Genomic DNA, 27643 nt, shown 5'->3' with positions numbered 1-27643 from the left:
TTGTTATCTTATGTAGTTTTGCTAAACTTTCAACTGTATTTACATATCAGAGATATACCCATCTGTACATACAAATTATAAACTAAATGTAGTTCACTTTGTTTGTCTTTGACCCGATTTAGGTGTTGTATTGAATTGGTCGTATAAACTCTGGTGCGCTGCAACTGTCGTAGCAATTGTGTGACCATGTACTGCGGGATATTGAGAACTGAATGGAGTAAACAATCCGTTCACCGCGGCAAACGTCCTGAAATATCATATCATATCATCATATCCTCGAAGGATTTAATTTATTATATTTACCTGTACTGTTGATCGATTTGAGCTTTTTCGATGCGTTTATCTTTGGCTCGTCGGTTTTGAAACCAGATTTTGATTTGCGTTTCTGACAATTTCAGAATTTCAGCCAGCTCGAATCGTCGTCCACGGGAGATATATTCGTTGCGATGAAACTCCACCTCTAGTCGAAGTGTTTGCTCGCTACTGAAGGTGGTCCTCTGGCGACGGGGTCGCCCTTCCTTTTTCCGCCTTCTAGCCACTGGGTAAAATTAAATGATGAAAGGGGAAAATAGAAATGTTTACTGGCTTGCCGACCACGTTTTATCCTGATGATCATTGTGATAATGGTTATTATGATGAGCTGTTCTCATCACAATGTTTTGCTTTATTGAGTTCGTACACGAATCGTTAAATCTTTATACAGATGAGAGTGCTGATAACATCTTTCGAATTGGAGTATGAGAACATTTTCACTTGGTGGTAAAAAATATTCTCATGTTCGTCTGCTGTTTTAGGGTAAAATAGGTTAGTCGAAAACTGTATATGTTGTGTTATAAGTTATATTTTGCTTATATATGAAAAAATCAATAAGTGAAAATATCAAATCTTCGAAACTGTTAAAAATTGTGCTAAAGTTTTCGTGGCAGCTCTCACTTTTTTAAAGCCGGAAGGAGAGTTAGGTACTATGAAATCAAAACTGAGAACCATCAATATCATTATAATCCGATGTCAGGAATAAGGAATAAAAATCATTACAATCCGATGGCAGGAATAAGTAAGTGTGATTGTATTAAAGATGGGCAAACCAGTTCATTTCAAAGAACCGTTCAGTGATGCAAAGTTCTATTGAAAGAACTAGTTCTCCGGAGCCGTTGGTTCGTTCTTTTCATAATTGGTTTGCTTGTTCAAAGACTAAACGAGAACGGAGTTTTCGTGGTGCAGCTTTCATATTACACAAATACCGTTCTCGAAAAAAGGTTAAGCGAGCAAAAAAAAGGTCCCATGGCTTTGAACTGAGGAACTACCGTTCTCGAAAAAAGAACTACTGCTCATTCATTCTTTCAAAAGAATTAGTTCTTCTGAACCGTTCGCGAACGAATCGCCCATATCTAGTTTGTAGAGATCGGCGATGAGTTTCATATTGTTATCGTTTCATATTTACAATCGTCTGTTGCAATGGAAAATGCATTCGACATTGTTTAATATGGTAGTCACATTGTTCAACATTCGGTTCTTTTAATGAACCAAAGAGTGAACTATCTTCGATAATTTCATACTTTGAAGTAAATGAATCAACAAACCCTGCCTACGAAAAATTTTTGTTTATTTTTTGCTCTTGTTAGCACCGCCTAATTGATTGTCAACGTGTAATGAGGCGAATATTTAAAGACAGCCTTTTTGCCTTTCTCTATAGAAAGGTATTAGAATTGCTGGAAAAACCGACTTTCGAACGGAGCCTCGGAGACCCATAGTGTTATATACCATTCGACTCAGTTCGTCGAGATCGGAAAATGTCTGTGTGTGTGTGTGTGTGTGTGTGTGTGTGTGTGTGTGTGTGTGTGTGTGTGTGTGTGTGTGTGTATGTGTGTATGTGTGTATGTGTGTGCACTTTTCGAAGATATTTGAACGCGCTCAATTTTCTCAGAGATGGCTGAACCGATTTTAACAAACTTGGGCTCGTTTGAAAGCTACTATCGGACCATTGATAAAGTTCGAAGATCAAATGGCTGTGACTTTTAGTTCCGGAGATATGATTGTATAAGTGACGTAACCGACAAAAAGCGTTGTATTTGAACGCGCTTAATTTTCTCAGAGATGGCTGATCCGATTTTAACAAACTTGGGCTCGTTTGAAAGCTACTGTCGGGCCATTGATCAAGTTCGAAGATCAAATGGTTGTGACTTTTGGTTCCAGATATATGATTGTATAAGTGACGTAACCGACAAAACACGTTGATTTTTACCGCTCTTATATATATAAGGGTGCCAAAATTTTGGGATCACCTCTATTTTCGTTAAGTTCTAGTGCTCAAAAGTTTAAGCACCTCGAAAAAAGCCTTCATGCAAAATTTGACCTAAATCGGACATGCTTAAGGGGTGCTGCCCGGTGGTAAAGGTTTGACAATTTTCGATCTTGAAAAAGCACCATAGGGGGGAGTACATGAAATTTCCAAAATCGAACATTTTTTTTGATGCCAAAACTCTTAAAACTGCATAAAACATCGAAATTTAGTGTCATCTCAAAAAAAAATTTTTTTGAAAAAATCAACTTTCTGGGACTTAGAAAAATTTTCATATTTTTTCTAAGTCCCAAAAAGTCGATTTTTTCAAAAAAATTTTTTTTCGAGATGACACTAAATCTCGACGTTTCATGCAATTCTAAGCCTTTTGGCATCAAAAATTTTTTTTCGATTTCGAAAATTTCATGTACTCCCCCCTATGGTGATTTTTCACGATATATGAAAATTTCACTAAGTGGACTAAGAAGGCTTTTTGCCTTTCTCTATAGAAAGGTATTAGAATTGCTGGAAAAACCGACTTTCGAACGGAGCCTCGGAGACCCATAGTGTTATATACCATTCGACTCAGTTCGTCGAGATCGGAAAATGTCTGTGTGTGTGTGTGTGTGTGTGTGTGTGTGTGTGTGTGTGTGTGTGTGTGTGTGTGTGTGTGTGTGTGTTTGTGTGTGTGTGTGTGTGTGTGTGTGTGTATGTATGTGTGTGTGTATGTGTGTGCACTTTTCGAAGATATTTGAACGCGCTCAATTTTCTCAGAGATGGCTGAACCGATTTGAACAAACTTGGGCTCGTTTGAAAGCTACTGTCGGGCCATTGATCAAGTTCGAAGATCAAATGGCTGTGATTTTTGGTTCCGGAGATATGATTCTATAAGTGACGTAACCGACAAAAAGCGTTGTATTTGAACGCGCTCAATTTTCTCAGAGATGACTGATCCGATTTCAACAAACTTGGGCTCGTTTGAAAGCTACTATCGGATCATTGATCAAGTTCGAAGATCAAATGGCTGTGACTTTTGGTTCCGGAGATATGATTGTATAAGTGACGTAACCGACAAAAAGCGTTGTATTTGAACGCGCTCAATTTTCTCAGAGATGGCTGATCCGATTTCAACAAACTTGGGCTCGTTTGAAAGCTACTGTCGTGCCATTGATCAAGTTCGAAGATCAAATGGTTGTGACTTTTGGTTCCAGAAATATGATTGTATAAGTGACGTAACCGACAAAACACGTTGATTTTTACCGCTCTTGTATATATAAGGGTGCCAAAATTTTGGGATCAACTCTATTTTCGTAAAGTTCTAGTGCTCAAAAGTTTAAGCACCTCGAAAAAAGCCTTCATGCAAAATTTGACCTAAATTGGACATGCTTAAGGGGTGCTGCCCGGTGGTAAAGGTTTGACAATTTTCGATCTTGAAAAAGCACCATAGGGGGGAGTACATGAAATTTCCAAAATCGAAAATTTTTTTTGATGCCGAAACTCTTAAAACTGCATGAAACATCGAAATTTAGTGTCCCCTCAAAAAAAATTTTTTTTTTGAAAAAATCAACTTTCTGGGATTTAGAAAAGAAGAAGGATTTAGAAGTCCCAAAAAGTCGATTTTTTCAAAAAAAATTTTTTTCGAGATGACACTAAATCTCGACGTTTCATGCAATTCTAAGCCTTTTGGCATCAAAATTTTTTTTTCGATTTCGAAAATTTCATGTACTCCCCCCTATGGTGATTTTTCAAGATATATGAAAATTCCACTAAGTGGAGTAAGAAGGCTTTTTGCCTTTCTCTATAGTTTAGATTAGCATCACTGATTACAAATATGCAACGCAAATGTCAAGCACTAGTTTGGAAAAATGATGCTGACTGTGTGACATAAACACTGAAGCATGCTTTTGTGAACTATTCGAATCAATCTGCATCAATTGTTGTCAAAATTAGTGTCCAAAATTATTTAATAAAAGTATGAAACATATTTTCATGAGACTGTTATGAAAGAAGAGAAAGGCATTATCACACCACTAGGTGGATTAAGAAGGGTTTTTTATTTTAGATTAGCATCACTGTTCTCATACAAATAGGCAACGCAAATGTCAAGCACTAGTTTGGAAAAATGATGCTGACTGTGTGACATAAACACTGAAGCATGATTTTGTGAACTACTCGAATCAATCTGAATCAATTGGTGTCAAAACTAGTATCCGAAATTATTTATTAAAAGTATGAAATATATTTTCATGACACTGTTATGAAAGAAGAGAAAGGCATTATCACACCACTAGGTGGATTAAGAAGGGTTTTTTAGATTAGCATCACTGTTCTCATACAAATAGGCAACGCAAATGTCAAGCACTAGTTTGGAAAAATGATGCTGACTGTGTGACATAAACACTGAAGCATGCTTCTGTGAACTACTCGAATCAATCTGAATCAATTGGTGTCAAAATTAGTATCCAAAATTATATTTTCATGAGACTGTCATGAAAGAAGAGAAAGGCATTATCACACCACTAGGTGGATTAAGAAGGGTTTTTTCCATTCAGATAGCGTCAGTATACAATTTTCTTGTGTTCACCAGACACCAGCGTGAGAAGCAGCTAACATATTTGCAGGGTGGCAAGTGACCAAGAAAATCGGGAAAACCGGGAAAAAGTCGGTAATTTGGTTTTACCGGGAAAAAGTCGGGAATTTTAGTGCAAATCCGGGAAAAAATTTACTAGTCCTAATCTTAGTAACGATTTTCAGCATCATGATTTTCCTGATACAACAAATGAAAAGATGAAGGCCATTTTGTGTTTGAACTAAAAGTTCAGTACAAGTTTTGAAACTTCTTATTGTCCTTCACAGGTTGAATGGTACACAATCCATTGAACATGGAGAATGAAAAATAAGGATAATTTGGATATTTCTGCTGGATTTCTATTAAATCTCGACAAATATTAGAAAAGATTCCAAGTGCAAATGACAGTTTCTCTTTGCTTATTTTCTCTTTCAATTATTACGGCGTATTCCTGTATTTCCCAACGTTTTTTTAAAGACCAAATTGAAAGTTGATAGTTTCAGTGGTTATTGTATGCAAAGTGTAAGATAGATGGATTGCCTATAGGACCGTAATAATCGAAAGAAAGAGTAAAGAAAGAGGAACTGTCATGTGTACTTAGGACCTTTTCTAGTGTTTTTCTTCAAATTTCAGAATAAGTATGCATAATGGTAAAAGTAACATCAGGTAACATGTTTGATAATTTTTTAAAGAAATCTTAGGGGCCGTGTTTTTATTTGCCACTCAATAATTTCCCTAATTTCACTAAAATTTGTCTCAGTAATGTCAAATTGTCAAATTAATACTTGTTTAGTAATCTTGGTATTGATTTCAATAGGATTCACAAAATCGACAGAGCTGTCGACTTTCATTTTATCCACCGTTTGAAAGAAGTATTTGATTTCCTTCTTTGACAGCTGAAATTGGTTTTCCAGAGTTCGTAAGAGCCTGTTCAGTGTCGATAATAGGAGAATTAAATTTAGATCATTTCAGTCACTAGAGGCATAGATTGTTGTTGTTTTTCCAAAGTGACAAGCGTACATTTTAAGAATTCTAGAAGGATTTTTTTCTTTCGCCAAAACCCAACTCTGAAAGAATATCGTATATGTTGTTAGCAACATATACGATATTCTCTCGTCCTCATGTACACCTCGTGCACTGCACAACTGGTCAAATAGGCTCGGTGAGAACTTGTATGCACACATTCAGGAGAGGCTTCAGTGCCTTATGCTTATGGCAGTTGAAAACAAATTGCTGTCTCAGTTGCAACGTCGAAACGGTTCTGATATCATACCGTATGAGCAGTGCACAACCCGTGAATTTTGTCACGAGACGCCACTGGTTGTTAGAAGTAATCGGGTTTGAGGGCTTTAGTTCATTAATTTTTAATTTTTAACCTTATACTATACCAAACTAAAAAAAATAAAATACACTAGAGATGGTCAGTCCGCGTACGATCCAACAGAACTAGTTTTCCTCGAAGATTGAGTGAACTGGAGTTCTTTATTGAAGAATGATAGCTCCCTATTCTTCTCAATAGAATAATCTTTCAAAACGTTTGCTGGTTTGAGGAATCTGGTAGGATTTCGCGAACTTTGAAAATGTATACAAAAGAGAATGATTATTGGTAGAACACATGCAAAAAGACTTTATTATTATTGAATCTGTTAACTACAAAATATAATTTATAGCTCTCATATTATTTTGGAAGAAACATACAAAGTTTCAGAAAAACGAAAGAACGGTTCAATAGAACTAATTCTTTCGGTACAACTATCAAGTTTTCAACAGTTCTTTGAAATGAACGGTTTTGCCCATTTCTAGAATACACTCCTAACTTGCATAAGTTTTAAGAAGGACTGATTTTCCAGATAGCCTTTGAAAGACTGATTCAGTGGTAGTCTTGAAAAAGATTGAATAGTTCGAAAAATAATAATTTTATTTTAATTGTAAAACTTTAAATTTAATTTTTCATCATTAGGCTTTCAAATAACTGATGATATTTCTGGAAAACTACAAAACACCATCAATAATCGTCGAATATGATGTGAAAGCTGCGCTTAAGAGCATTACTGGAAAAAGTAAAAAGTTTAAAAAAAATTGTGCTGATTTTTCAAGAAAATTGCAAGAATTTAGATACTTCATTCCTTCGTGAAATGCAAGACTGCATTTTTCAACTCTCGATGTTTTTTTGGACATGTTAAAAAACCGGGAATTTTTAGTCTCGCGCACCGGGAAAACCGGAAAAAACCGGGAAATTGAAATCGCTAATTCACTTGCCACCCTGTATTTGTTTTGTGCGAAGTGATAATTATTTCCAACAATATAAAGCTGCAGAAGCTTTACACTCAAAGAAAAATTGAATTTACTCGACCTTATTTAACATGGTAAAAATTCAACAATTCCCGCACATAAAAAATTTCTGTTATTTCTTATTAAATAATTGTGTTTTGGATCATGTGCACAGCTCAAACTCTGGAAGCGAAGAATTGAAAGCTTGCTTAGTTTATCCAATCAATGATGATGTGTGAAGGAAGCGTGTAAATTTTATACATATTCAAGTCATCCGGTTATGTTTCTAACATTAGTCACCCCAACTTGTTTCTAACATTAGTCACCCCCCTTCTCTATGTCGTCTACTACTGAGTATCGAATCAATACAAATTTTCATTTAGAGTGAAATTCGACTGGCGATTTTTAGACATTTACATAAATTTTCATCGTTTTCACTCATTTTTGTCGAATGGGTGGAATAATTAGTAAAACTAAGATAAGTTTAGTTACGGTCAACCTATTTTGAAATGCCTAAACACGGTACTTTTTATACTTCTGGTATCGCATAAGTTTGTGCTAAGTTTTCTAATTTTTACGTATCGTCTTCGAATCATCAGAGTGATAGCTGTTCATGTTGAACTGCTAAAGCCACCAAATAATTCAACATAAACCATTAAGAAGACGTGAAGGTATTGCTATTCGCTGAAGTAATTAATAGCTATAAATAGTTGGGCGTACGATTTTTACTGTGTCTTATTATGTTAGGTTTATTGACGGATAAACGACCAATGAATATGAGTGCCCAACGGATTATTGCCTTTGCTTGCTTGCATTGCAGCCGAACGCGGTTGTATTCTGGTGTTAGGTTTTCCCCGCAGTATCCACAATATCTTTCATAATTTGCGTTGAAGCGATTAAAAATTTCCTCTGCTTGTTTGCACATCATCAGTCTGCTCTCATGCGTCAGTAGGATTCTCGAAATGTGAAAGGGACCCTCATACTCGAGTGTGGGTGTTTCATGAATCAATGCACGAGAGAAAGTATAGGAGGAGCTTAACGCAGACCAATGCATTCATCACGCATTGTGACAACTTTCTTGTTCAAGATTGTGGAAAATATAATTCGAGAGAGCGGTTTTCCTGCTATGGGAAACATGTGGACAATTGTCTGGCGAAGGCTTTGTGGTAGAATCGTTTACAAAACTCATAATTGTATAACAATAACAATCCGTGCTAGGAGAAATAACAATAAGGGAATTATATTCAGTGGTGAATAAAATTCGGCATTGTGTTTACTTTTCCGTGAACATTTTCACACTTGGTTAGAAAGATGAGTTGAGATATCGCCAGTTCTTCAAGTTACATACTATGTGATTTGCTAGCATAATGTAGAATATTCCTAAAAGTTACACTTTTTTAATACAACTTACTTTACTATAGGGAGCCTTTTCAAAAAATTACCCTGTACAAGAATGGATAGAACATAATCGTGAATCTCTTATTATACTTAACCCAAAAACATAAATTTTTCTCCATGCTATCGAAATATGATTAGCAATTTATGATAAAATTTCAGTCGAATGGAATAACCACAAATAACTCAAAATTCAACGATTATTAAAGAAAAAATCTCATGTTTGTCTCCCTTGACCCCGAACGACGGTTTTGATGCAGTAAGCGACATTGCATTTTCGGGTTATCGACTGAGTAGGTATAAAATGTAAAAATTGACATATTTGATTCATTCTAGCCTACACAGTTGACTTTTAATATTAGCAAATTAATTGTTGATGATCTTTTTGATATTTTCTTTCATTAAAATTATTGTAATTCGTTCCGTGTGTACTTCTGCAGGCGAACAATTTTAAATCTCTTTTGCCTAGTCTTAATCATTACTGTGTTAGAATGAGTGTGCCTATACTAAGTGCACCGTTACAATTCAGGAAGTTACGAAATGAAATTTTTGGCACAATTCACATAATATATCAACTTATGAGAACGATTTTAGCTATTCAGAAGTGTGAAGCTCTGTTCGTATACACGTCATCCGGTTATGTCTCGGACATTACCCTTCCACTTTTTGTTCCGTTTGTTCGTTTTCGGGATCCCTAATAAGAATCATAGCTTGCTGAATGATAAAATATATTATTTTGGCGAATGAATGGATATTTTAGTAGTTACAATAGTCAGAAGTAACTCTAACAGACTATTTAGTCCATTAAATGAAAAGCGTTATATAGACTGCTCATTCTCGATATTTGAAAGATTAATCGAAATAAAGTTCTAAAAGCGTATTTCAACTCGGAATAAACAATCTCATCAAGTAGAACTCATGTTTAAACTTTCATATTGCTCTAGATGAGATATTCAGACGTGTGTAATGAAACCTCCTTCCTCGTTTATGGTTTTGTTCAGAATGACATTATTCAATAATTTTTCTTTCGTTCTATGCGGTTTTTTACTGGAGGTATTGGAAGGCATTGCATATTGTTACCTCATAGTTAGCGCTAACGCGCCGAATGTGATTAAAGGATCACGTGGCTTATATTCTTTCGGTTAAAATACTAGATTTGAATGTTTTTTCGGATTTCAAAACACAACACAAATTTTCAATTTACGATTAGGTTTTTCGGATTTGGATGTTTGTTTCACAGAAACGAATTAAGAAAATTCGATTTGCATAATTTTATTATTTTCATTGATTACCGAAAGTAATCTAAGTAATTCAATTCAATAAGGTGAATTGTTGAGAAGTTCTGGGCTCATATGGAATGAAAATTAAATGAGCTTTTGCTGCATTTGGTTGAATTTTCCATTTCGACAGGTAATCACTGAAAATATTCAAGCTTCTTTGTATGTGAATACAGATCACTCGTAGATCTCTACCTGTGGCCAATAGACTCGCACCGTCACAGAATAGTGTTTTCTGATAATCACAGGGTAGATTTGGATGATCAAGTGACAATATTATACCCACAAGATTTGAGCTACGCACGAATCTTGCGCAACACCTGGTCTGAACGATGAAAAAATAAACATTTTTGCAAATTTTGTTCAGTATTATCGCTCTACAAAATAAATTCAAATGTTTTTCATGATAAAAAGCATAATTCGAACAACATTTTGTAATTCTTTCGTGGAAAATATTGAGAAATAAGTCGGTGAAGAGGTATTTTTGAGGACGCTTCTTAAAAATCATGATCTGCGGTGTCCACTGTATCTCAGTGCAGACTAATCAGAAGTGAACAAATGAACGCAGCATAGTTAGAGAAGAAGTTTTTCTGGACCCCAACGTTTCTGTTTGATTTTTTTTTAATTTTTAGTGGTTGTTCTAAGTGAAAACTACGATTTTTCACGAAAAAATCCACCATTTTGTAGCTTTTAAACCTCCCCAAAGTATCAAACAACGAAAAGGAAAACGTTGGGGTCTGGTTTTTTTATATGTAGAAAGTGTGTGCCAAATTTGAAAAAAATTGGTGCAGTAGTTTCTGAATGACGATGAACACGGACTTTCAAAACCTGCTTTTGAGAAAAACGCGTTTGAAGTTTTTTGTCCATAAAATCAATGGAAGCTCCATGGAGCCCGTAGGGTCTAACATTTTCAAAAAATCAATTTTTTTCTTTTATAATTTATTATAATGAAACATTTCAAGAATGTTTTGTCAAGTTTTTAAGTCAATCGATGCTGAAATCTTGGGCCTGTGCGCCGAGCTATTGCTTCTTCGTAGAATGAGATAGCCAATAGATAAAGATCCATAACTTCCAGAGTTTCGTTCCAATAGGCTTGAAAATAGGAGATTCTTGAAATATTTTACTATAAGAAAATATAAAGAAAATAATAAATGATTTTTCAAAAGTGTTCGACACTACCCGCCCTTAAGAACCTCAGAAAATTTACAGAATGGGTTAGAATATGGTTTAATTTTTCATTTCGCAAAAGAGTAAACCTACGTTTAATTTCTTTTTGCAAATCCTTAACTATGATTTTCATAGCACGATCACGAGAACGTTGATATTTTCGTCGATGAATATTTTTTAATCAAATGAGCAGTTGAAGATTGCCTTCGATGATAGGAGAATTTAATATAGTTTAAGTGTTGGGAACTGAAAAATTCCTCTAATCATGATTCAAATTATCTATTGCTGTGTCGATGTCCGTAGAATTTTCTAAAATGATTATATGATTAACTTAATTTTCAATGTGAGATCTGCATTTAAACAAATTAGCTCTGTGATAGTTTAATATAGAACTGGTGGCCTTCATCATAGCTTCATTGAAAATTCTGAATGTCACACGGAAGACAAAAAAGTCGGATTATCGGGATGTAGAACTGAAAAATAACCAGCAGAGAGTTAATGAAGTATTTTTTTATTTCGAATACATTTCTGTTTATTTAAGGGTTGGTATCAATGGCATCATTGATTATCATTAAAATATATTTAGTATATTTATTTTAATGCAATGTTTTATATATAATTGTATATTTTATGCGTTTGACATTGACATTGTTCGAGTTAGACTGTTTGTAAAATCACATTAATTGGAAGCAGCATGGTATCTATTTAAATCTATCTATTTAATTTAAAGGATAAAACCTAACACACTGAAAAAGAATATAAATTGTATTCGAAATACGTATATGTGATGTGACGTTCATTATACATGATTTATAGTGTTGTGAGATACATAGTGAATTTGTATAGTGACGTGATATACTTATAACAGAATTAAATGGTAATATTAAAAAAAATATCCTTGTAAAATCATTCTGTTCAAACACTCAAACGAAAAGTTAATTTATTTAATATATCAAGAGTGAGTTGAAACAATAAAAAGAACAAAATGTCCAGTAGGTCGTGGTCAAATTTTTGGAATCGTTGTATGGAAACCGTTACTCTAACGAATCATGGGAAAATGCGAAGGAAAGTGGGAGATATCGAAAAGGATTTACTTATTCGGAACGTTGTAAAAAGTTTATTGGTTCAGGGTTGATTCATTTGTGTTCCATTTTATGTTTGGCTTGATAACAACTGAATTAGAATAATGAATAATGAAGTATAATGTGAATAAGGTACTTCAGTTTGATTCCTCTGGTAGAAGATAGGTTAAAGATAGATAACTCGTTTATTTGATGTCGACTATCACTTATTTTTGACTTATTATTTGTACTTAAGTATTGCGGCACTACATTTTCACATAATTTTTATCAAGCAATTGACGAATCCAGCCAACTGTTTTGTGTTTTCTGCGCTGCTTAAGCGCAAGCTTAAAACTAATCAATTGTGATAATTTTCAGATTTTGTCGGAAGATTCATAAGTTTCATAAGTTTTCATAAGTTTCATAAGTTTTCTCATAAATCAAATACTTACATACATGTAAAAATTGGATAAAAACTTGTAACATTAAAGTATACTCGTAACATTAAAGTATCAAATCTGGAAAACTCTTAGTTTTTATGGTTGAATTTAGGAATTGAGAAACTATGATTTGTAAGGTAAGGTATGTAAGGCAATATAGGCAATCGTAAAATAATAAATTGAAAAACTTTTCCAACAATTTTAAAAATGTATCACTAGAGTTTTTAGTATAATTCATATGATATGAGATATGGCAAAAGCATAATCATCACGTGATAAACATGCTGATAGGATTTTTCAATAGTATCTAGATTGTTTCGTTATGTAAATATTGCAATGAAAGTTGAAGATTTTGAAAGTCTTAAACTACACATACGTATGACGTAAATTTTGTAACACTTGAAACATTACATGAAAAGTTCGGAAAATTTTTCATCAGAATTTTATAAGTTCATCTACAGATTAAGAACAAGCAGCACTTAAAAATATTCTTTTTTTTTTTCAACTAGATTGGAAATGGATCTGCGATTCAATTTTTTTTAAATCTCACAACCGCAGTATTACAAACATCTTTCTCTTTAGAACTTGAAACGAATAAATGCAATCGAGAACATCCAAACAATAATTCGAAAAGTTTCTTTTTCTCGCGATTCCAATCGCGTTTTTCATTGAAAGACACTGGTGGCGTGGATTGCTCTGGTTTTGCAATTTCTAACAAAAATGGCAATAAAATACCGTCAGAATATTGCATTTCTGCTCGAAAGTGCAAAATTAGAGCAGTCTACGCCACCAGTATTTTATCTTTTTTCAATGAAAAACGGCATAACGAATATGTGTTTCTGTTTTTGACATTTTGAGCCACGCTAGCCGAAACCTATGCCGTTTTTCATTGAAAAACACTGGTGGCGTGGATTGCTCTGATTTTGCACTTTCGAGCAGAAATGCAATATTTTGACGGTGTTTCATTGCCATTTCTGCTCGAAAGTGCAAAACCAGAGCAATCCACGCCACCAGTGTTTCTCAATGAAAAACGCCACTAGTACCACATTGTTTGGATCTCGATCACGTGGTCGAAAGCGATATTCAATTCCAAGATGGCGACCTTTAAGGCGATTTTTAAGAGGAATAGGATTTGATTTTCAATAAATTGAGAAAATTGATGAAATCTATTGGAATTGATCAATATAACTTAATGTTTGAAGATGATTTCATGCAAATGTTAGCCGCGGATCCGCTTTAGATGGCCCATGCACAAGGTCCTATTTTGGCAGACTTTCTCCAACATATCGGCCGGCATTTCACGAATAATGCCACCGGTCCATAATCCACACCGAACAGTGACTCTTTTGGGATGCATTGGTATGCATCTTAGAATGCTTATGGCTGGTCTTCACTCTAGATGCAAGTTTTACCCCGTAATTCCAGAACCGGAAGTCAGATCCGAATTAAATTTAGTAGCGATCTATGGGACTATAGGTCTTTCATTTGAATCTACGTTGAAGAAAATCGGTTGAGCGGTCTCTGAAGAAATCTAGTGCATTTTTTCGTCATTTTTATTCACATTTTTCCCCGTTACTCCCGAACTGGAAGTCAGATCCGGGTAAAATTCAATAGCAACCTATGGGACCAAGTGACTTTTCATTTAAATGTAAGTTTGTGAAAATCGGTCTAGCCATCTCCGAGAAAATCGAGCGCACATTTTGGTTACATGCACACATAATTACACACATACATTTTGCGTACTCGAGGAACTGAGTCGAACGGTATATGACACTCGTCCTTTCGGGCTTAGGTTTAAAAGTCGGGTTTCAAAGAGATTGCACAGCGAAAGGCGAAAAGAAGCCAGTTGTATGGTCCAGTCCTAGATCTAGTGTTGCATTTATTCCCCGAACATAGAATATTAAGATTTTTTCGTCATGCTACAGTATTATCGATATTATTAGTGCTCATTTCTGGTTTTACCATCAACAGTAGACCCAACTCCTCAAAATCAATCAAATTTAAATCTGCTTGTAATCAATCTTTGCTACCGTATCAAATTTCGTTTTTAGGTGTACCCCTTTTTTAACTCATATGAAATGCATCAACTAAAGTACAAAATAGTAACAGTAATCTTCCTTCTTCTGTACGGCTTTCTTCCGTCTTCGTGACAGGAAGAAAGTCAGCCAGTTCAGTAATTTTTATGGCTTATTAATGTATTACAAGTGGCAAACGGTGATTAGTTTTGCAAACCAATCCGACCCTTCGACCATTGACAAGTAACCGATATGTTCGTACCTCTTCGAGATTTTGCTACTAACGTACAACCATGAAACCATATCGATTCTTTTTCCCTACCTTCTAAATGAGCCGAAACTCCGGACATTGTGCATCCAATACAAACAACTGCTGCATTCTTTCCGATTTGGAGCGACCAGTAAATCACGGATGCAGTCTACAAGACTCCGTTGTCACTTGTACGGATGAGGCTTTGCTACCTATATACATATAGCTCAGGTTACACTTGACACAAAATACGCAGGGGAGGACCTCAATAGGTTTGCTAAACGAGTTCACCGCGATTGTGGTACGACAGTTTATGGTTTATCCTTCGTGAGCAGGAATGTGCTGAGGTCAGAGAATTCGTAAAACCGCCCAGAAAATAATGATTATTTTTATTTATTTTTTCAAATATTGATAGTCATTTGATCATTAAAATGACCTGCCGAAAGGAACATACAAGAATTTTTTTTTCTAGAAGTTATTGATAAATGGAATTTTTTTAAACAAATAAAGATGTTTGAATGAAGTTTTAACATATCACAGCTTATACAATAAATTTCAACTTATGGCATAAAAAATATGAAAAAATTTTCTGACATAAAACAGTTTTAGTTGTTAATCATGTGTTTCTTTGATATTTTTTATGTGTTTTACATTAATTTTGTACATTTCAAGTGTTTCAGCCTATGGCTCTTCATCTTTGGGTTTTCCTCTTACAGTAATTTGTATCGATGTGAATTTTTCAATTTCTTGTAGTATACATTGCAAAGTTTGAACTTTTGTGTGTTTGACATAAAACAGTTGGTTTTGCCTTTCTCATATAGAAAGGCTATGCAATCACTGTGGAAACTGACTTTGTAACCGAGGCATTTCATATACCAATTTCATATACCATTCGACTCAGCTCGACGAGCAAATGTCTGTGTGTGTGGTTCAAATGAAAGGTCTCATGGTCCTATAGCTTGCTATTGAATTTCATCCCGGTCCGACTTCTGGTTCCGGAGTTACAATGTAATATGTGAAAAGAAGAGAAAAAAGTGTACTGAATTTTCTCAGAAACGGCTTAACCGATTTTCATAAATTAAGATATAAATTAAAGGTTTTATAGTTTCCTAAAAAAATCTAGAATATTTTATCCGGATTCGACTTTTGTTTCCGGAACTAAAGCGTGAGTAAAAAATTACTTATTTATTTAGTATTTTTACAAGAGCGATGAATAAAAACAGTTACAAATCCCATAAAACTGACTGATAAAGTCTTCTAGTTTGCAGAACTGATAAGTTTGTAGGCATATAAACTTAATTCGGCACTACTGGTTCCAACTTTTCCTGTTCCGGAAGCTCCGAAAGTAGTGAATAAAAACTCCAAAATTATAACTGACTACGATTTCTCAGCGACGCTTGAATCGATTATTATTATTCTTGGTTTAAATTAAAGCTCACATTGTCACAAAAGTTACTGTGATGACCAAATCGATTTTCACAAACTTATAGGCTCAAAGGAAAAGACTTACAGTTTCATACGAAATTAATAAATTTTTTTCAAATGAATATTATATGAGTTAAAATTAAATCAACCAGTAACCACGTCTTTCTAGAGTTGCTTTGCTTGAAACGGGTCAAAATTTTAAGTCGATCCGACCAGAAACAGCTGAGTTATTGAGGTTGGAGTAAAGTCGTTTTGTAATTTGTTTAAAAATGGAAAAAAAACCGAGCTTCGTGTTTTAATAAAACATTGTTTTTACTGGGTAAAAACACCGTGCAAGCGAAACAATGGATTGAAAAATGTTATCTGGACTCTTGTCCATTAAAAGCAACGATTTGTCGGTGGTTCGCGAGTTTAAACGTGGTCGTACCGACACAAATAACGCGGAACGCTCGGGTAGACCTGTGGAAGCCGTTACACCGGAAAATGTGAGTGAAGTGACAAAAATTATAATGAAAGATCATAAAGTGAAGCTCCGTGAGATTGCTGAGATGACACAGATATCATATGGAAGTGTATTTACTATCCTTCATGAAAAATTGAGCATGAAAAAAGGTTTTTCCAAGTGGGTGCCGCGATTGCTTTCGATGGAACAAAAACAGCAACGAGTCGATGATTCAGAAAGCAGTTTATCGCTATTTACTCGCAACAAAAAAGATTTCTTGCGTCGTTACGTGACCATGGACGAAACATGGATACATCACTACACTCCAGAGTCGAAGCGGCACTCATCTGAGTGGCGCACAGCTGGCGAAAGCCGTCCGAAGCGTCCGAAAACGCAGCAGTCAGCTGGCAAAGTCATGGCGTCAGTTTTTTGGGATACGCATGGCGTGATTTTTATTGACTACCTCGAAAAAGGTAAATCGATCAACAGTGATTATTATATTGACTTACTGGTGCGTTTGAAGGAGGAAATCGCAAAAAAAAACGACCGCACATGCAGAGAAAAAAATCCTTTTTCATCAAGATAATGCACCCTGCCAAAAGTCGATGAAAACAATGGCGAAATTGAACGAATTGGGCTTTGATCTGCTTCCCCACCCCCCTTACTCGCCAGATTTAGCCCCCAGTGTCTACTGGCTCTTTGCTGATCTTAAAAAAATGTTCCAGCGAAAAAGATTTGGCTCAAATGAGGAGGTCATCGCTGATACTGAAGCTTATTTTGAAGCGAAAGATAAATTTTTTTATAAACATGGTATTGAAAAATTGGAAAAACGTTGGAACCATTGTATCATCCTAAAAGGCGAGTATGTTGATGAATAAAAAAAAATTTTGCAAAAAAATGTTTTTCCATTGTTAGTCTCGGGACTTATTGATCCATGTGTTACATCTAATGGTTCTATATTTGTGAGTCTGTGTAACTCATTTGTACTAAACCAGGGAGAATGATTCAAAATCATTTTCAGAATTTTATTCTGAATCCTTTGAAGTGTTTTCTTTCTGGTGGAACAACATTTTTTGGTGGACAAATTGGCACTGCATAAAGCATGGCTGGTCGGAAAATATGTTTATAAATTAATAATTTGTTCTTTAGACAGAGCTTAGAAATTCTGTTTATACGAGGATATAAACATTTAATATATTTATTATACTTTGCCTGAATTCCTTCAATTTCAATGAACAGTTGTTTCTGCGAATTCCACAGTAATATTCATGATATTATGTGTAATATGAGAAAGGTATCATTACACCACTAGGTGGTTTAAAACAGGTTTTTTTTATCACGTTCTGGACCTTTGAAAAATCGAAAAAAATCAAAAAACAATAAAAACCGTCAAAAACAAAAATCTTGTGGGCCTGCAATTATATTAAAACTCATGATGAAAAGAAGGAATCGTGGCCTGGTGTGCCGCTCATGAAAAAAGCACGCTTCGCAACTCCCGGCGCGTATGAAAGTACAATTCCGCACGTTATTCTTTGCCTCATAAAATTTAATATGATTCACGATTACGATTTTTCAAAGTGCCAGAATATAACAAAAACAGAATTATTTTTTAAAGTAACCAAGTACAGCGAAGCATTTTTGGTTCCGTCTAGTCATTAAGACTTTTTCTGCATGTGTTTTCATATGCAGAGCAGTTTAACCTCGTTAAGAGGTTATGTTTCCCTTCTATAAATATCTATATAGATTCCAATGGCTAAAATATTGTCTTATATTGACATATTTCGTCCTGCACATCTTATGGTCGAGAAGGGGTTAACTGGTAAAACAATTTCCCCGGTTAGGAGTTAGCTACGGATTCGAGTCCCGTGTCTGCGTTAACATATTGTGGTCATCATAACATTATTGCATTCGCATGTAAATTTTCCAATTTGCTTTCCTGTTAGATACCGTTCATAATTAATTCAAATATGTTTATTTGTTAAAGAATGGCATGGTTTATTAAAAACGTGTAAGGAAATTTCATTATACCATAATGTCATGTTTTTTCGAATGTTTCTAAATTATCAATGTTTGAACAAAACAAATTACAAACATTAATAAAGACGTCAATTTCGCATTTCTTCAAAGTTATAATTTTCTGTTAATTTACAGCGAGTTTTGATAGCCTTTCGCGTTGAAATAACCTTCATTTTATGTTGAAATACTTTTGAAAAGATGGCTTAGTTTGACTATTATAACACAATAGAAAAAAATTTATTATGTTCATTAACAGCAGTGTTGCTAGATATATCGAAGATTGAGCCATGTCTTGGGTTTCAGATCGGTTCTCGTTCAATAACCTTTTGTACAAACGTAGCATAGTTTAAAGGGCAAAATTTGGACACTTTCAATTTCGGAGACAGTGGCGTTACCCATAAGCTGTTTTTTTCTATTTGCCAAAGTTTCACGTAGATACAGGAGCCGATTTCGACAACTTCAGGCTACTATTAAGTCATTGATCGCGTCTGAAAAAAATAAAGGCAGATACTTCCGGTAGAATGGTTTAAATGACATAACCAACTAAGCCGATTCGGATAGATGATAAATGGTAAACGGCCTTTACCTTTACTCTCTGACATATCAGACGCTCGAATGATTTGCATTGATGAGATGCCTAAGTGCCTAACTCCTAGGGATGTCCGATACCGAGTCGATACTTTGAGGTATCGATACTTTCTTTTAAGAATCGGACATTTTTGGTATCGATATCGCATCAAAGCGATACCGTTAGTATCGATACTTTTGGTCTCGATACATACAGTATCGCAACGGATTAAAGCCAATTTCCATTACGACGGAAAATTTTTGTTTTTTTTTTTCAATTATACAGGCTTCAACCTTAAGGTCATTCGCCGGGCCAGAAAAATTTTCTAAGGCTATGTGCGGGGTTAAAAATCAAACCCAGGCGGGCTGCGTGAAAGGTTTCGATTAACCCATCCCGCTATACCCGTCCCCAAAGGAACCTTTTTTTTCTACGGATTCGACAAAGCGCCAGACTCCTGCATGGATTGGTATGACGTGGATTAGCCGTCGTTTCAATTCGTTCTCGACAATCTCGCTTCGTCCCACAAGTGCATTGAAAGAGAGTGAAATGAGCGAAAACCATCAACAAAATACGCACATAAAGGCCATACTCCCAGAGGATTCAATCATTTTAATTTTTCACACCCATTGCACTCTCTCTCACTGCGCCTATGGGATGACGCGAGATTGTCGAGTACGAACTTCAACGACGGCTAGTCCACATTCTACGAATACATGCGCGAGCATGGCGCTTCCATTCCGTCCGTCCCTGGTCCCATCGTAATAGCAATAGCAATTGTTTCTATTTCTTCGCGTTTTGCTTTCATCTGTGCTGTGCTGTCTTCTTGCGCCTAGTAGTTCAATTTAAACCGCGAACTTAGCAATGGTAAGTCGAAGAAATAGAAACAAAATACATATGTCCTATCATAGTATCAATTGATACTTACAGGTATCGATACTTTATTGCCTTTTGATACCTTGTATCGATACCCAAAATTTTGGTATCCCGATACCCTAGGTATCGATACTTTGCCTTCCGAGTACCATCCCTGAACTCCTCTGGTAGAAGGTACCAGTTTAGCTGTGAGAAGCCTTCTGTTCACTTAAATGACCCTTGTCACGTCTCACTTTTCCGCACACAACCTTGCTCTTCCTTGAGTACTATGGCTCTATAATTATCGTATTCTTTCTCCTCTTACAAGGTGCAATTCAAAAGTTACTGGACTTTTTAAACAGCGCGGCTCCTAGTGTCGCAATCTGTCTGAAATTTTCATCCGTCAATATAACGCGAGATATCGCGCTGAATGTGACAGTCGAAGCATCGAACCAACATAGAACCAACGTTAAGTTTTATTTTAAACTTTTTATTTTTTTATTTTTATCGAAACTCATCAAATGATGAAACAAGTTTATGACGATGATTGTCTATCCCTAGCCGAATTCACGAGTGGTTTAAACATTTTCAAGAGGGACGGGAGAACTTGGAAAACGACGATCGGTCGGGCCGGCCATAAGATGTTGTGAACAAGAAAAACACGAAAATTGTGTCGTGAATTCATTAAAAAAGAGCTTAAATATATAGAATAGGAATTATCAATATCCGTAGCGTCGATTTATCGTATTTTGACGTATTTTTTTGGGTTTCAGAAAGGTTTGTGCTCGATTTGTTCCACACACTTTGAAAGAACAAGAAAAAGACCTCAGAATTCAACATTCAAGGGCCATCATTAAAGAAACCAAAAAGGACCCAAACTTTTTGTATTCGATTGTGACTGGCGACGAAACATGGTGCTTTGAATATGAACCCGAAACCAAGCGTCATAGTGCGGAGTGTCGATATTAATGTTGATTGTATGTTCGATGCTCATTTTCCGACTGACACTACAAATGTACTGTCACATTTACCAAGATATTAGGTGTACAACTTTGCTTCCGCCGTTTTTTTCCAAAATTTAAAGCTTTATTGCGAAAAAGTGCTTACAGATGTATTATTCAAAGTATTGTCCGTCGCTAGCGACAACTTTCTTCCATCTTTCCGGAAATTTTCGGATCCCGGCTCGAGAAAAGGAGTCCTTTTTTGACGCTATCCATGAAGCAATCCATTTTTCCAACTCTTCGAAGGATTGAAAATGTTGATCTGCCCGGCCGTGTGGCATCGAACGGAATAGGTGGAAGTCAGAAGGGGCGACATCTGGGGAATACGGCGGGTGGACAAGACTTCCTATTTCAGCGTTTCCCGGTACTTTTTGACCGCTTTTGCGACGTGAGGCCGAGCATTGTCGTGTTGGAGGATGACTTTGCTATGTCGCTCTTGATACAGTGGCCGCTTTTGTTTTAGCGCGCGACTAAGGCGCATCAGTTGCGCTCGGTAGCGATCTCCTGTGATGGTTTCACCCGGTTTTAAGAGCTCGTAGTAAATTGTTATTCATCTTTGAAGGTTTTTTCTCTTCCACCATCATGTTTGTCTTCGACATCGAATTCACCATTTTTAAAACGTTGAAACCACTCCTGACACGTTCTTTTACTCAGAGCAGCATCACCGTAAGTTTCTGCAAGCATTCGATGCGCTTCAGTTGCATTTTTTTTTCGAATTGTAACAGAAAAGTAAAACTTCCCGCAAATGACGAGAATTGACAGACATTTTCGAGCGTGAATAATACATAAACAAGAACAACTGTCACTGAAACGGCGATGACAATTCGTTAGGCACTGTACCCACTCATTTTAAAGGCATTATAATCTATGCATTTTAACCAGCCTCAGCCGGTACAGCCACCTATCGGAAAACGGCGGAAGCAAACTTGTACACCTGATATCTCAGCTTCTATACGTCCAAATGTTATGAAAAATTTATACGATAACACTGGAGAATACACAATTAAAGGATCAAAATTTCAGACAGATTGTGATATTAGCAGCCGCGCTGTTTAAAAAGTGCTGGAACTGTACCTTGTATAATCACTAGTTAATTAATTGGATATCGTTGAAAACAGAAAAATAACTCATTAATCTCACACACTGTTCTATTCGCTCCATTTTTACGATGCTGGCTCCCCAAGAAACAATTTTTGTTACGATAACTTTTTTGTGAGCACAATATCTCAAACAAAAACTAACGAATCGAATAATTTCAAATTTTCAGGTGTTGTTTCGAATTGATACAGCTAGTTCGTGAACGAAAGGTTTTGCGAAAAAAAAAATTTCCTGATTGGTAATGTTTTATCAGCAAACATCGATATTTTTCTATATTAATTTTTAAGGAAACCACCTAGTGGTGTAATGATGCCTTTCTCACATCTCACATATTCTCATATATAATTGTGTGGAATTCATCAAAATAATTTTCTTTGATTAAAAAAAACAAAAAGGTTTGTCCATAAACTAGTACAACCTACAAAGTGAAACAGTACTTAGATCGCTTAGGCCATCTCTGAGGAAACGAAAACAGGTACTTCCGAAACCGAAATTTGAGAACCGGTATAGTTGAAGTTGCTTCGAGAAAAGAGACTGGGATCCATTTTTGAGTCTATGACTACAATCTTCGGTCGTTCATTAAAAACCCAAGAATAAGGAAAGCCAATAATGTTTGGCCGTCTACTGACAATGACTACCGATTGGAATAGTTTCGAGGCAAGTTTAGAAATTATTTTACTTTTTATTTCCGGTGCTTCCGGAATCAGAAAACGAGAACCAGCATAGTTGGAATCGAGTTGTTTGGTTGTCTATTGACAATGGCTACCGATTGGAATAGTTTCGAGGCAAGTTAAGAATGTTTTTCACGTGTTTTGTTTCGCGCCTCAAGTGACGGTATCCAATTTTCACCATATAATTCCGTTGAATCTAAGTTTGTTGAAATCGGTTACGCCATCCCCGAGAAAAGTGTGGAAGTAATTTGAAACCAGATTTTTTTCGCTAATCACCCTGTAACTCCGGAGCCGGAAGTTGAATCAAAATAAAATTCATAAACTTTGTATAGGACAATTGTATCTTTCATTTGAATCGAAGTTTGTGAGAATTGGTTTGGCCGTCTCTGAGAAAAGTAAGTGCATTAATTTCATTTCTTCGCAAATTTCACTTTGTAATTCCTGAACCGGATGTCAGATTCAAATAAAATTCAGGAACTTTGTGTGGGGTTACAAGACTTTTTATTCAAATCTAAGTTCATGAAAATCGGTTCAGCCATCTCCGAGAAAAGTGAGTACAAAAAATGTTACATAGATACATACACACACATATACGGAGTCGAATGGTATATGACACTCGACCATCCGGACCTCGGTTCAAAAGTCGATTTTCACAGTGATTGCATAACCTTTCTATATGAGTAAGGCAAAACTTTGCTAATCATGCAAAAAGCATAATATCTAGACTATTTTGACTTGTAGGTCTTGTAAGTTGATATATGTGAAACAATCTTTCTTGTTTTTCTTGTTTCTACTTAAGAATCGAAGAAAGGTGTTTTGATGAATCTTACAGTAATGCATATGAGAATATGATAACGGCATCATTACACACACCACTAGGAGGATTAGAACAGGTTTTTCGATTTAGATGTGACTGAAGTTTAAAATATTGGGAACATCCAACCAACCATTCAACCATTTAGTTGAAGCTGTAACTTCACACTCATTTTCAGGGCCCGGGTTGGTAGCTCAATGCGTAGGGCGCTGGTCTTACAAGCCGTTTTCGTATGTTCGAGCCCCGAACTGGAAGGATACTTAGTGTCAGTAGGATCGTTGCACTAGCCATGCGATGGTTCTATACGCTAAGGATTGGCTGCGTGGTCCGTTGAAACAAAAGGTAAAATTCCTCCAAAGGAATGTTAGCCCAAGACATTACTTATTAACGGCTAAATTGCTAACAATTTAGTTTTATGATTAACAATTTTGTTTAGCTAGTTTTCAAACGGATGAAATAAATGTAAGTAGATGAAATGAATTACGAAAATAACATCTAGTATTTCGTACATCTCCAAAACCTTACTGTATCACCAAACGTTTCAAAGGATTAGCGATCAACGTTTTCAATTTTTATATTGTTATAAACACGTCCAATAGAAAGAACAATATGCAAATAAACCACGTTAAGTAATCAATAATCAAACTGCCAGCTCAGATAGACTTGACATTTTTCATTCCATTCACCTTAAACTTTTTATTATAATTAACAAGAATTAATCACTTGAATGCTTTTTATATATTGGAATTTAACTATATTCTATATTAACAGAATTATTGTTACTGTCGATAACGTTGGATTTTCTTACTTGTTGAGAACAAATCTGAGTAATCGATGGAACACTTTCGTGTAATTTTTCTTCATTATAATTAATACCAAAAGCACGTATAACTCACAGAATGCTGACAATCCTGCTGGCAAATGTGATGCATCTTGCCGGAATCCAAAAACAGGTCGAAATGATCCATAACTGTTTGCTAGGGATACCAGCGGTGCTTCATCTGCTATTTTTTGTTGGCCAAAGGGAATCTGCATTTGAGGAGCACTATATCCATATGTTCGTTGATCGTACAAATCCGTATGAACTATTCCATCATAAGATGTTCGTTCTCCAGTTTCTTCGATATCCAAAGTAGGCGATGATCGACTGGTGCTAGTTGAGCTTTCTGACGACGCTCGACTAAACTTACTCAGTCTGGTTACTTCAATACTATTTTTCGAACTACTATCGGGAATCAATGTTTCGGGGTTTGATTTTTCTAAATGACCGTACAGTCTTTCGAAAAATGTTCTCGGTGAAGACGGTTTGTTATTCACGATTGTTCTATCATCAGTCTGCTCTCCAAAATTTAATAGAGTGTCACTAGTCTTATCCGTTAGCATCATACTAGTCAATTATTGCAGCGCTCTTATTGTCAAAAATGTACGTCCGATCTTCATAAGGAATAAATCTTCACTGATTCAAAAAAAAATCCGGATCATCATCATTACCACTAATTTATCAACCTGCCTTGCGCAAAGAACGATATTGCACATGTAATTGGCTAAGGACTAATGTGCATTCCCCGGCATATTGAATTTCTCTAGAGAATAGGGTTACTTTCGCTCTGCAGAGAGAACGTAAACAAATTTCCTGATTGGTCGTCGCGAAACACACCCCCAAACGTGGATTGTATTGTTTTTGCTACATACACGCAGGCGTTTCACTATTCCGACAAAAGCTTTTTACGAGATGTGTCATTTGATGGATATTGTCAGTGACATCTATCAGCGATTTTCGCTACATACGAAGGGTGATTATTCCATTAATTGTCTTGTGTTGTATTTATCCAACATCCGTGTGGTACTATTCCGTTATTGATCATGACCAATTTAAGCAAATCGAGCTTTTAAATCAACATGTTTTGGATGAACACGTTTTTACCATTTTGCAAAATACATGATGATGAATATCGACGCCGACCACGTCCGATCTATTTAGTTGCGTGTACAATTAATTTTTTCAGTGCTTTGACTTTAAATCAACTGCACATTTACCAAATACAAATTATAATACGGAATACTTCGACAAATTTTCAAGGACACATTTTGCATCGTGCGGTACACTGTCATGATACACTGTCATGATACACTGTCAGAGTGACAATGTACTTTAACGAGTTTTCTATAAAACTAGCAACACTGAAGGGTAAGAACAAGTTCACCATAGTCAAGGGGAACGTGCCATTTGAGCCAATTTGTTCTGATTCACCATAGTTACTGTTTATTGTAGTGAAAAATAAACTTGAACAATGTTGTTGTGTATGAGATATGGTGAGAATTTTAATTGTATGCATTCCTATTATTAACGTTCTGTTTCTTGCAGGGTTTAACCGACGACTTTAACAGTTTATTTACCTATAGATCAGTTTTGGAGAGCACTTTTGGAAACACACTGAAATGCTTCTTAAGAAAAACTACCATGGGAACCGACAAATGCAAAACTGATTTCCTAGCACAGATTAATCAGACGCTAGCAATGTTCTTAAAACGGGCATAATGGTTATGTAATTCTCAAGCAAATCATTGTCTCCAATAATATCCACATCCGCTCCGAAACCAATTTATATGAATCAAATGCCTATTGATTTTTCTACAAGTGACTATTACAATAATCTCAAAACGTACACATTTGGCAGATTATCACTTTATTTACCAGTAGTTAGCACTTCAATGGAAATCGTTTCGAATGCTAGGCTGGCTCACGGATTCGTCATTCCTCGCCGGCAGACCAACGGAATCGGTCTCCAAAGTGATATGGAATGTTCTCAATCCAACTGCATGTTCCACTGTCTAGTCTGTTGGGGTTGCCGCTAGCTCAACATTTGGTTGCGATCGCCATAGTTAAGGCTATTCATGAAAGTGTACCGGGATATGATCGGTTGGAAATGACCGATTGATATATATGCGAATGAGGTAACGAAAATTGTCACAGTCATCTTAGCAATTCGACTCCGACAGTTTACTTGCATGATCTGATTCGTGATATCAATTCGAGAATGGAAACAAATCTTCCACATTTGAGATATGAACAAATTCTGACGGAAATTCTGAAGTTGAAAGTCTTTTTAATTAAGTTCGATGCGAGGATTTGCATTGTTTGTATGTACTCTACTATAGATACTGTCACGGTTAAGAATGAGGAAGGATCTGAAATCACCGGTCGAATCAAGAGCATTGATGAGTACTGATATTTGCTTGTGGAAGTGGACAACCACGTGAAGCCTATTTGAATTCATCCTGATGGAAACAGTTTCGATATGATGAAAAAGGGTTGATAATTCCAAAAAACTGATCAAGTTTAGATTTGATACTGTAATCTAATATTGTAAATCATTTGTTGACGTTTTAAATTTTTTAGAATCGATTAATTTCTAGGAATACAACAACTAATATTCAAAAATAATATTTTTATTTGCAGTATAACTGCAATTGTTCCATATCGGATTTTGTTTTTTGTCCTCCTTGGCTTTTCAGAAATTTGATCCTTGGCTTTTCGGAAATTGCTCAGTATTATATGTTAGAATGTCTCCGTACTGTTCACCGAATCGTTATGGTAGCCATCCGTTCTTCTCATTGCAAATCACTCCCGTCAGAGGAGTAGGAATTTTTCCAACATCTTCTAAATGCGGAGAGCCTTTACGTCATAATACTAATAGAAAATAATTCAATTAATAAGGGCTATAATCAATTTGTCTGGGTCACGCATAGATGAGTGACTATTGGGAAAACGCATACACAGCTTGCATCTGTTTCTCTTTTAACTTTTATTTTATCGTATAGAGCGCTAATCGCTGTTTCCGTGGTTCATATACGAATCGTACCCATGTTCCACACTAAGGCCCGTTTATGAAATAAAGTCCCATCACTGCCAAAATATATCGCAATTCTTCATCCATCGATTAGCTGGAGTGTACCTTTGAATTTGTTGCAATACAGCAACGGAAAACATAAACAAACAAACTTGTTTTGCGCCGTAGCAACTAGCATAAAG

At 35.8% G+C, this 27643-nt stretch overlaps 1 protein-coding gene across 1 annotated transcript; it reads right to left on the bottom strand.

Annotated features, from left to right (window-relative positions):
* Window positions 1-85: 85 nt before the first annotated feature.
* Window positions 86-24994, bottom strand: LOC131437977 (homeobox protein rough). The gene is made up of 3 exons (XM_058607727.1): window positions 24507-24994; window positions 304-538; window positions 86-247 (listed from the first exon to the last, which is right to left on the bottom strand). The coding sequence occupies exons 1-3, from the start codon at window positions 24991-24993 to the stop codon at window positions 94-96; spliced, it is 876 nt and encodes a 291-aa protein (XP_058463710.1). The 5' UTR covers window position 24994; the 3' UTR covers window positions 86-93.
* Between the last annotated feature and the right edge of the window lie 2649 nt (window positions 24995-27643).

Source organism: Malaya genurostris, chromosome 1 (genome assembly GCF_030247185.1).
Source record: "Malaya genurostris strain Urasoe2022 chromosome 1, Malgen_1.1, whole genome shotgun sequence".
Classification (NCBI taxonomy): Eukaryota; Metazoa; Arthropoda; class Insecta; order Diptera; family Culicidae; genus Malaya; species Malaya genurostris.
The sequence above is the reverse complement of the archived record's forward strand: the minus strand, read 5'-3'. Positions and strand labels throughout refer to the sequence as shown.

Excerpts from the sequence above, each read along its gene's own strand:
- LOC131437977 (XM_058607727.1), bottom strand. The coding sequence starts at position 24,993 with ATGCTAACGGATAAGACTAGTGACACTCTATTAAATTTTGGAGAGCAG. Across the intron at positions 539-24,506 it reads AGCAGGATTGTCAGCATTCT|TGGCTAGAAGGCGGAAAAAG; the intron begins GTGAGTTATACG and ends AATTTTACCCAG. Across the intron at positions 248-303 it reads CAAATCGATCAACAGTACAG|GACGTTTGCCGCGGTGAACG; the intron begins GTAAATATAATA and ends ATGATATTTCAG.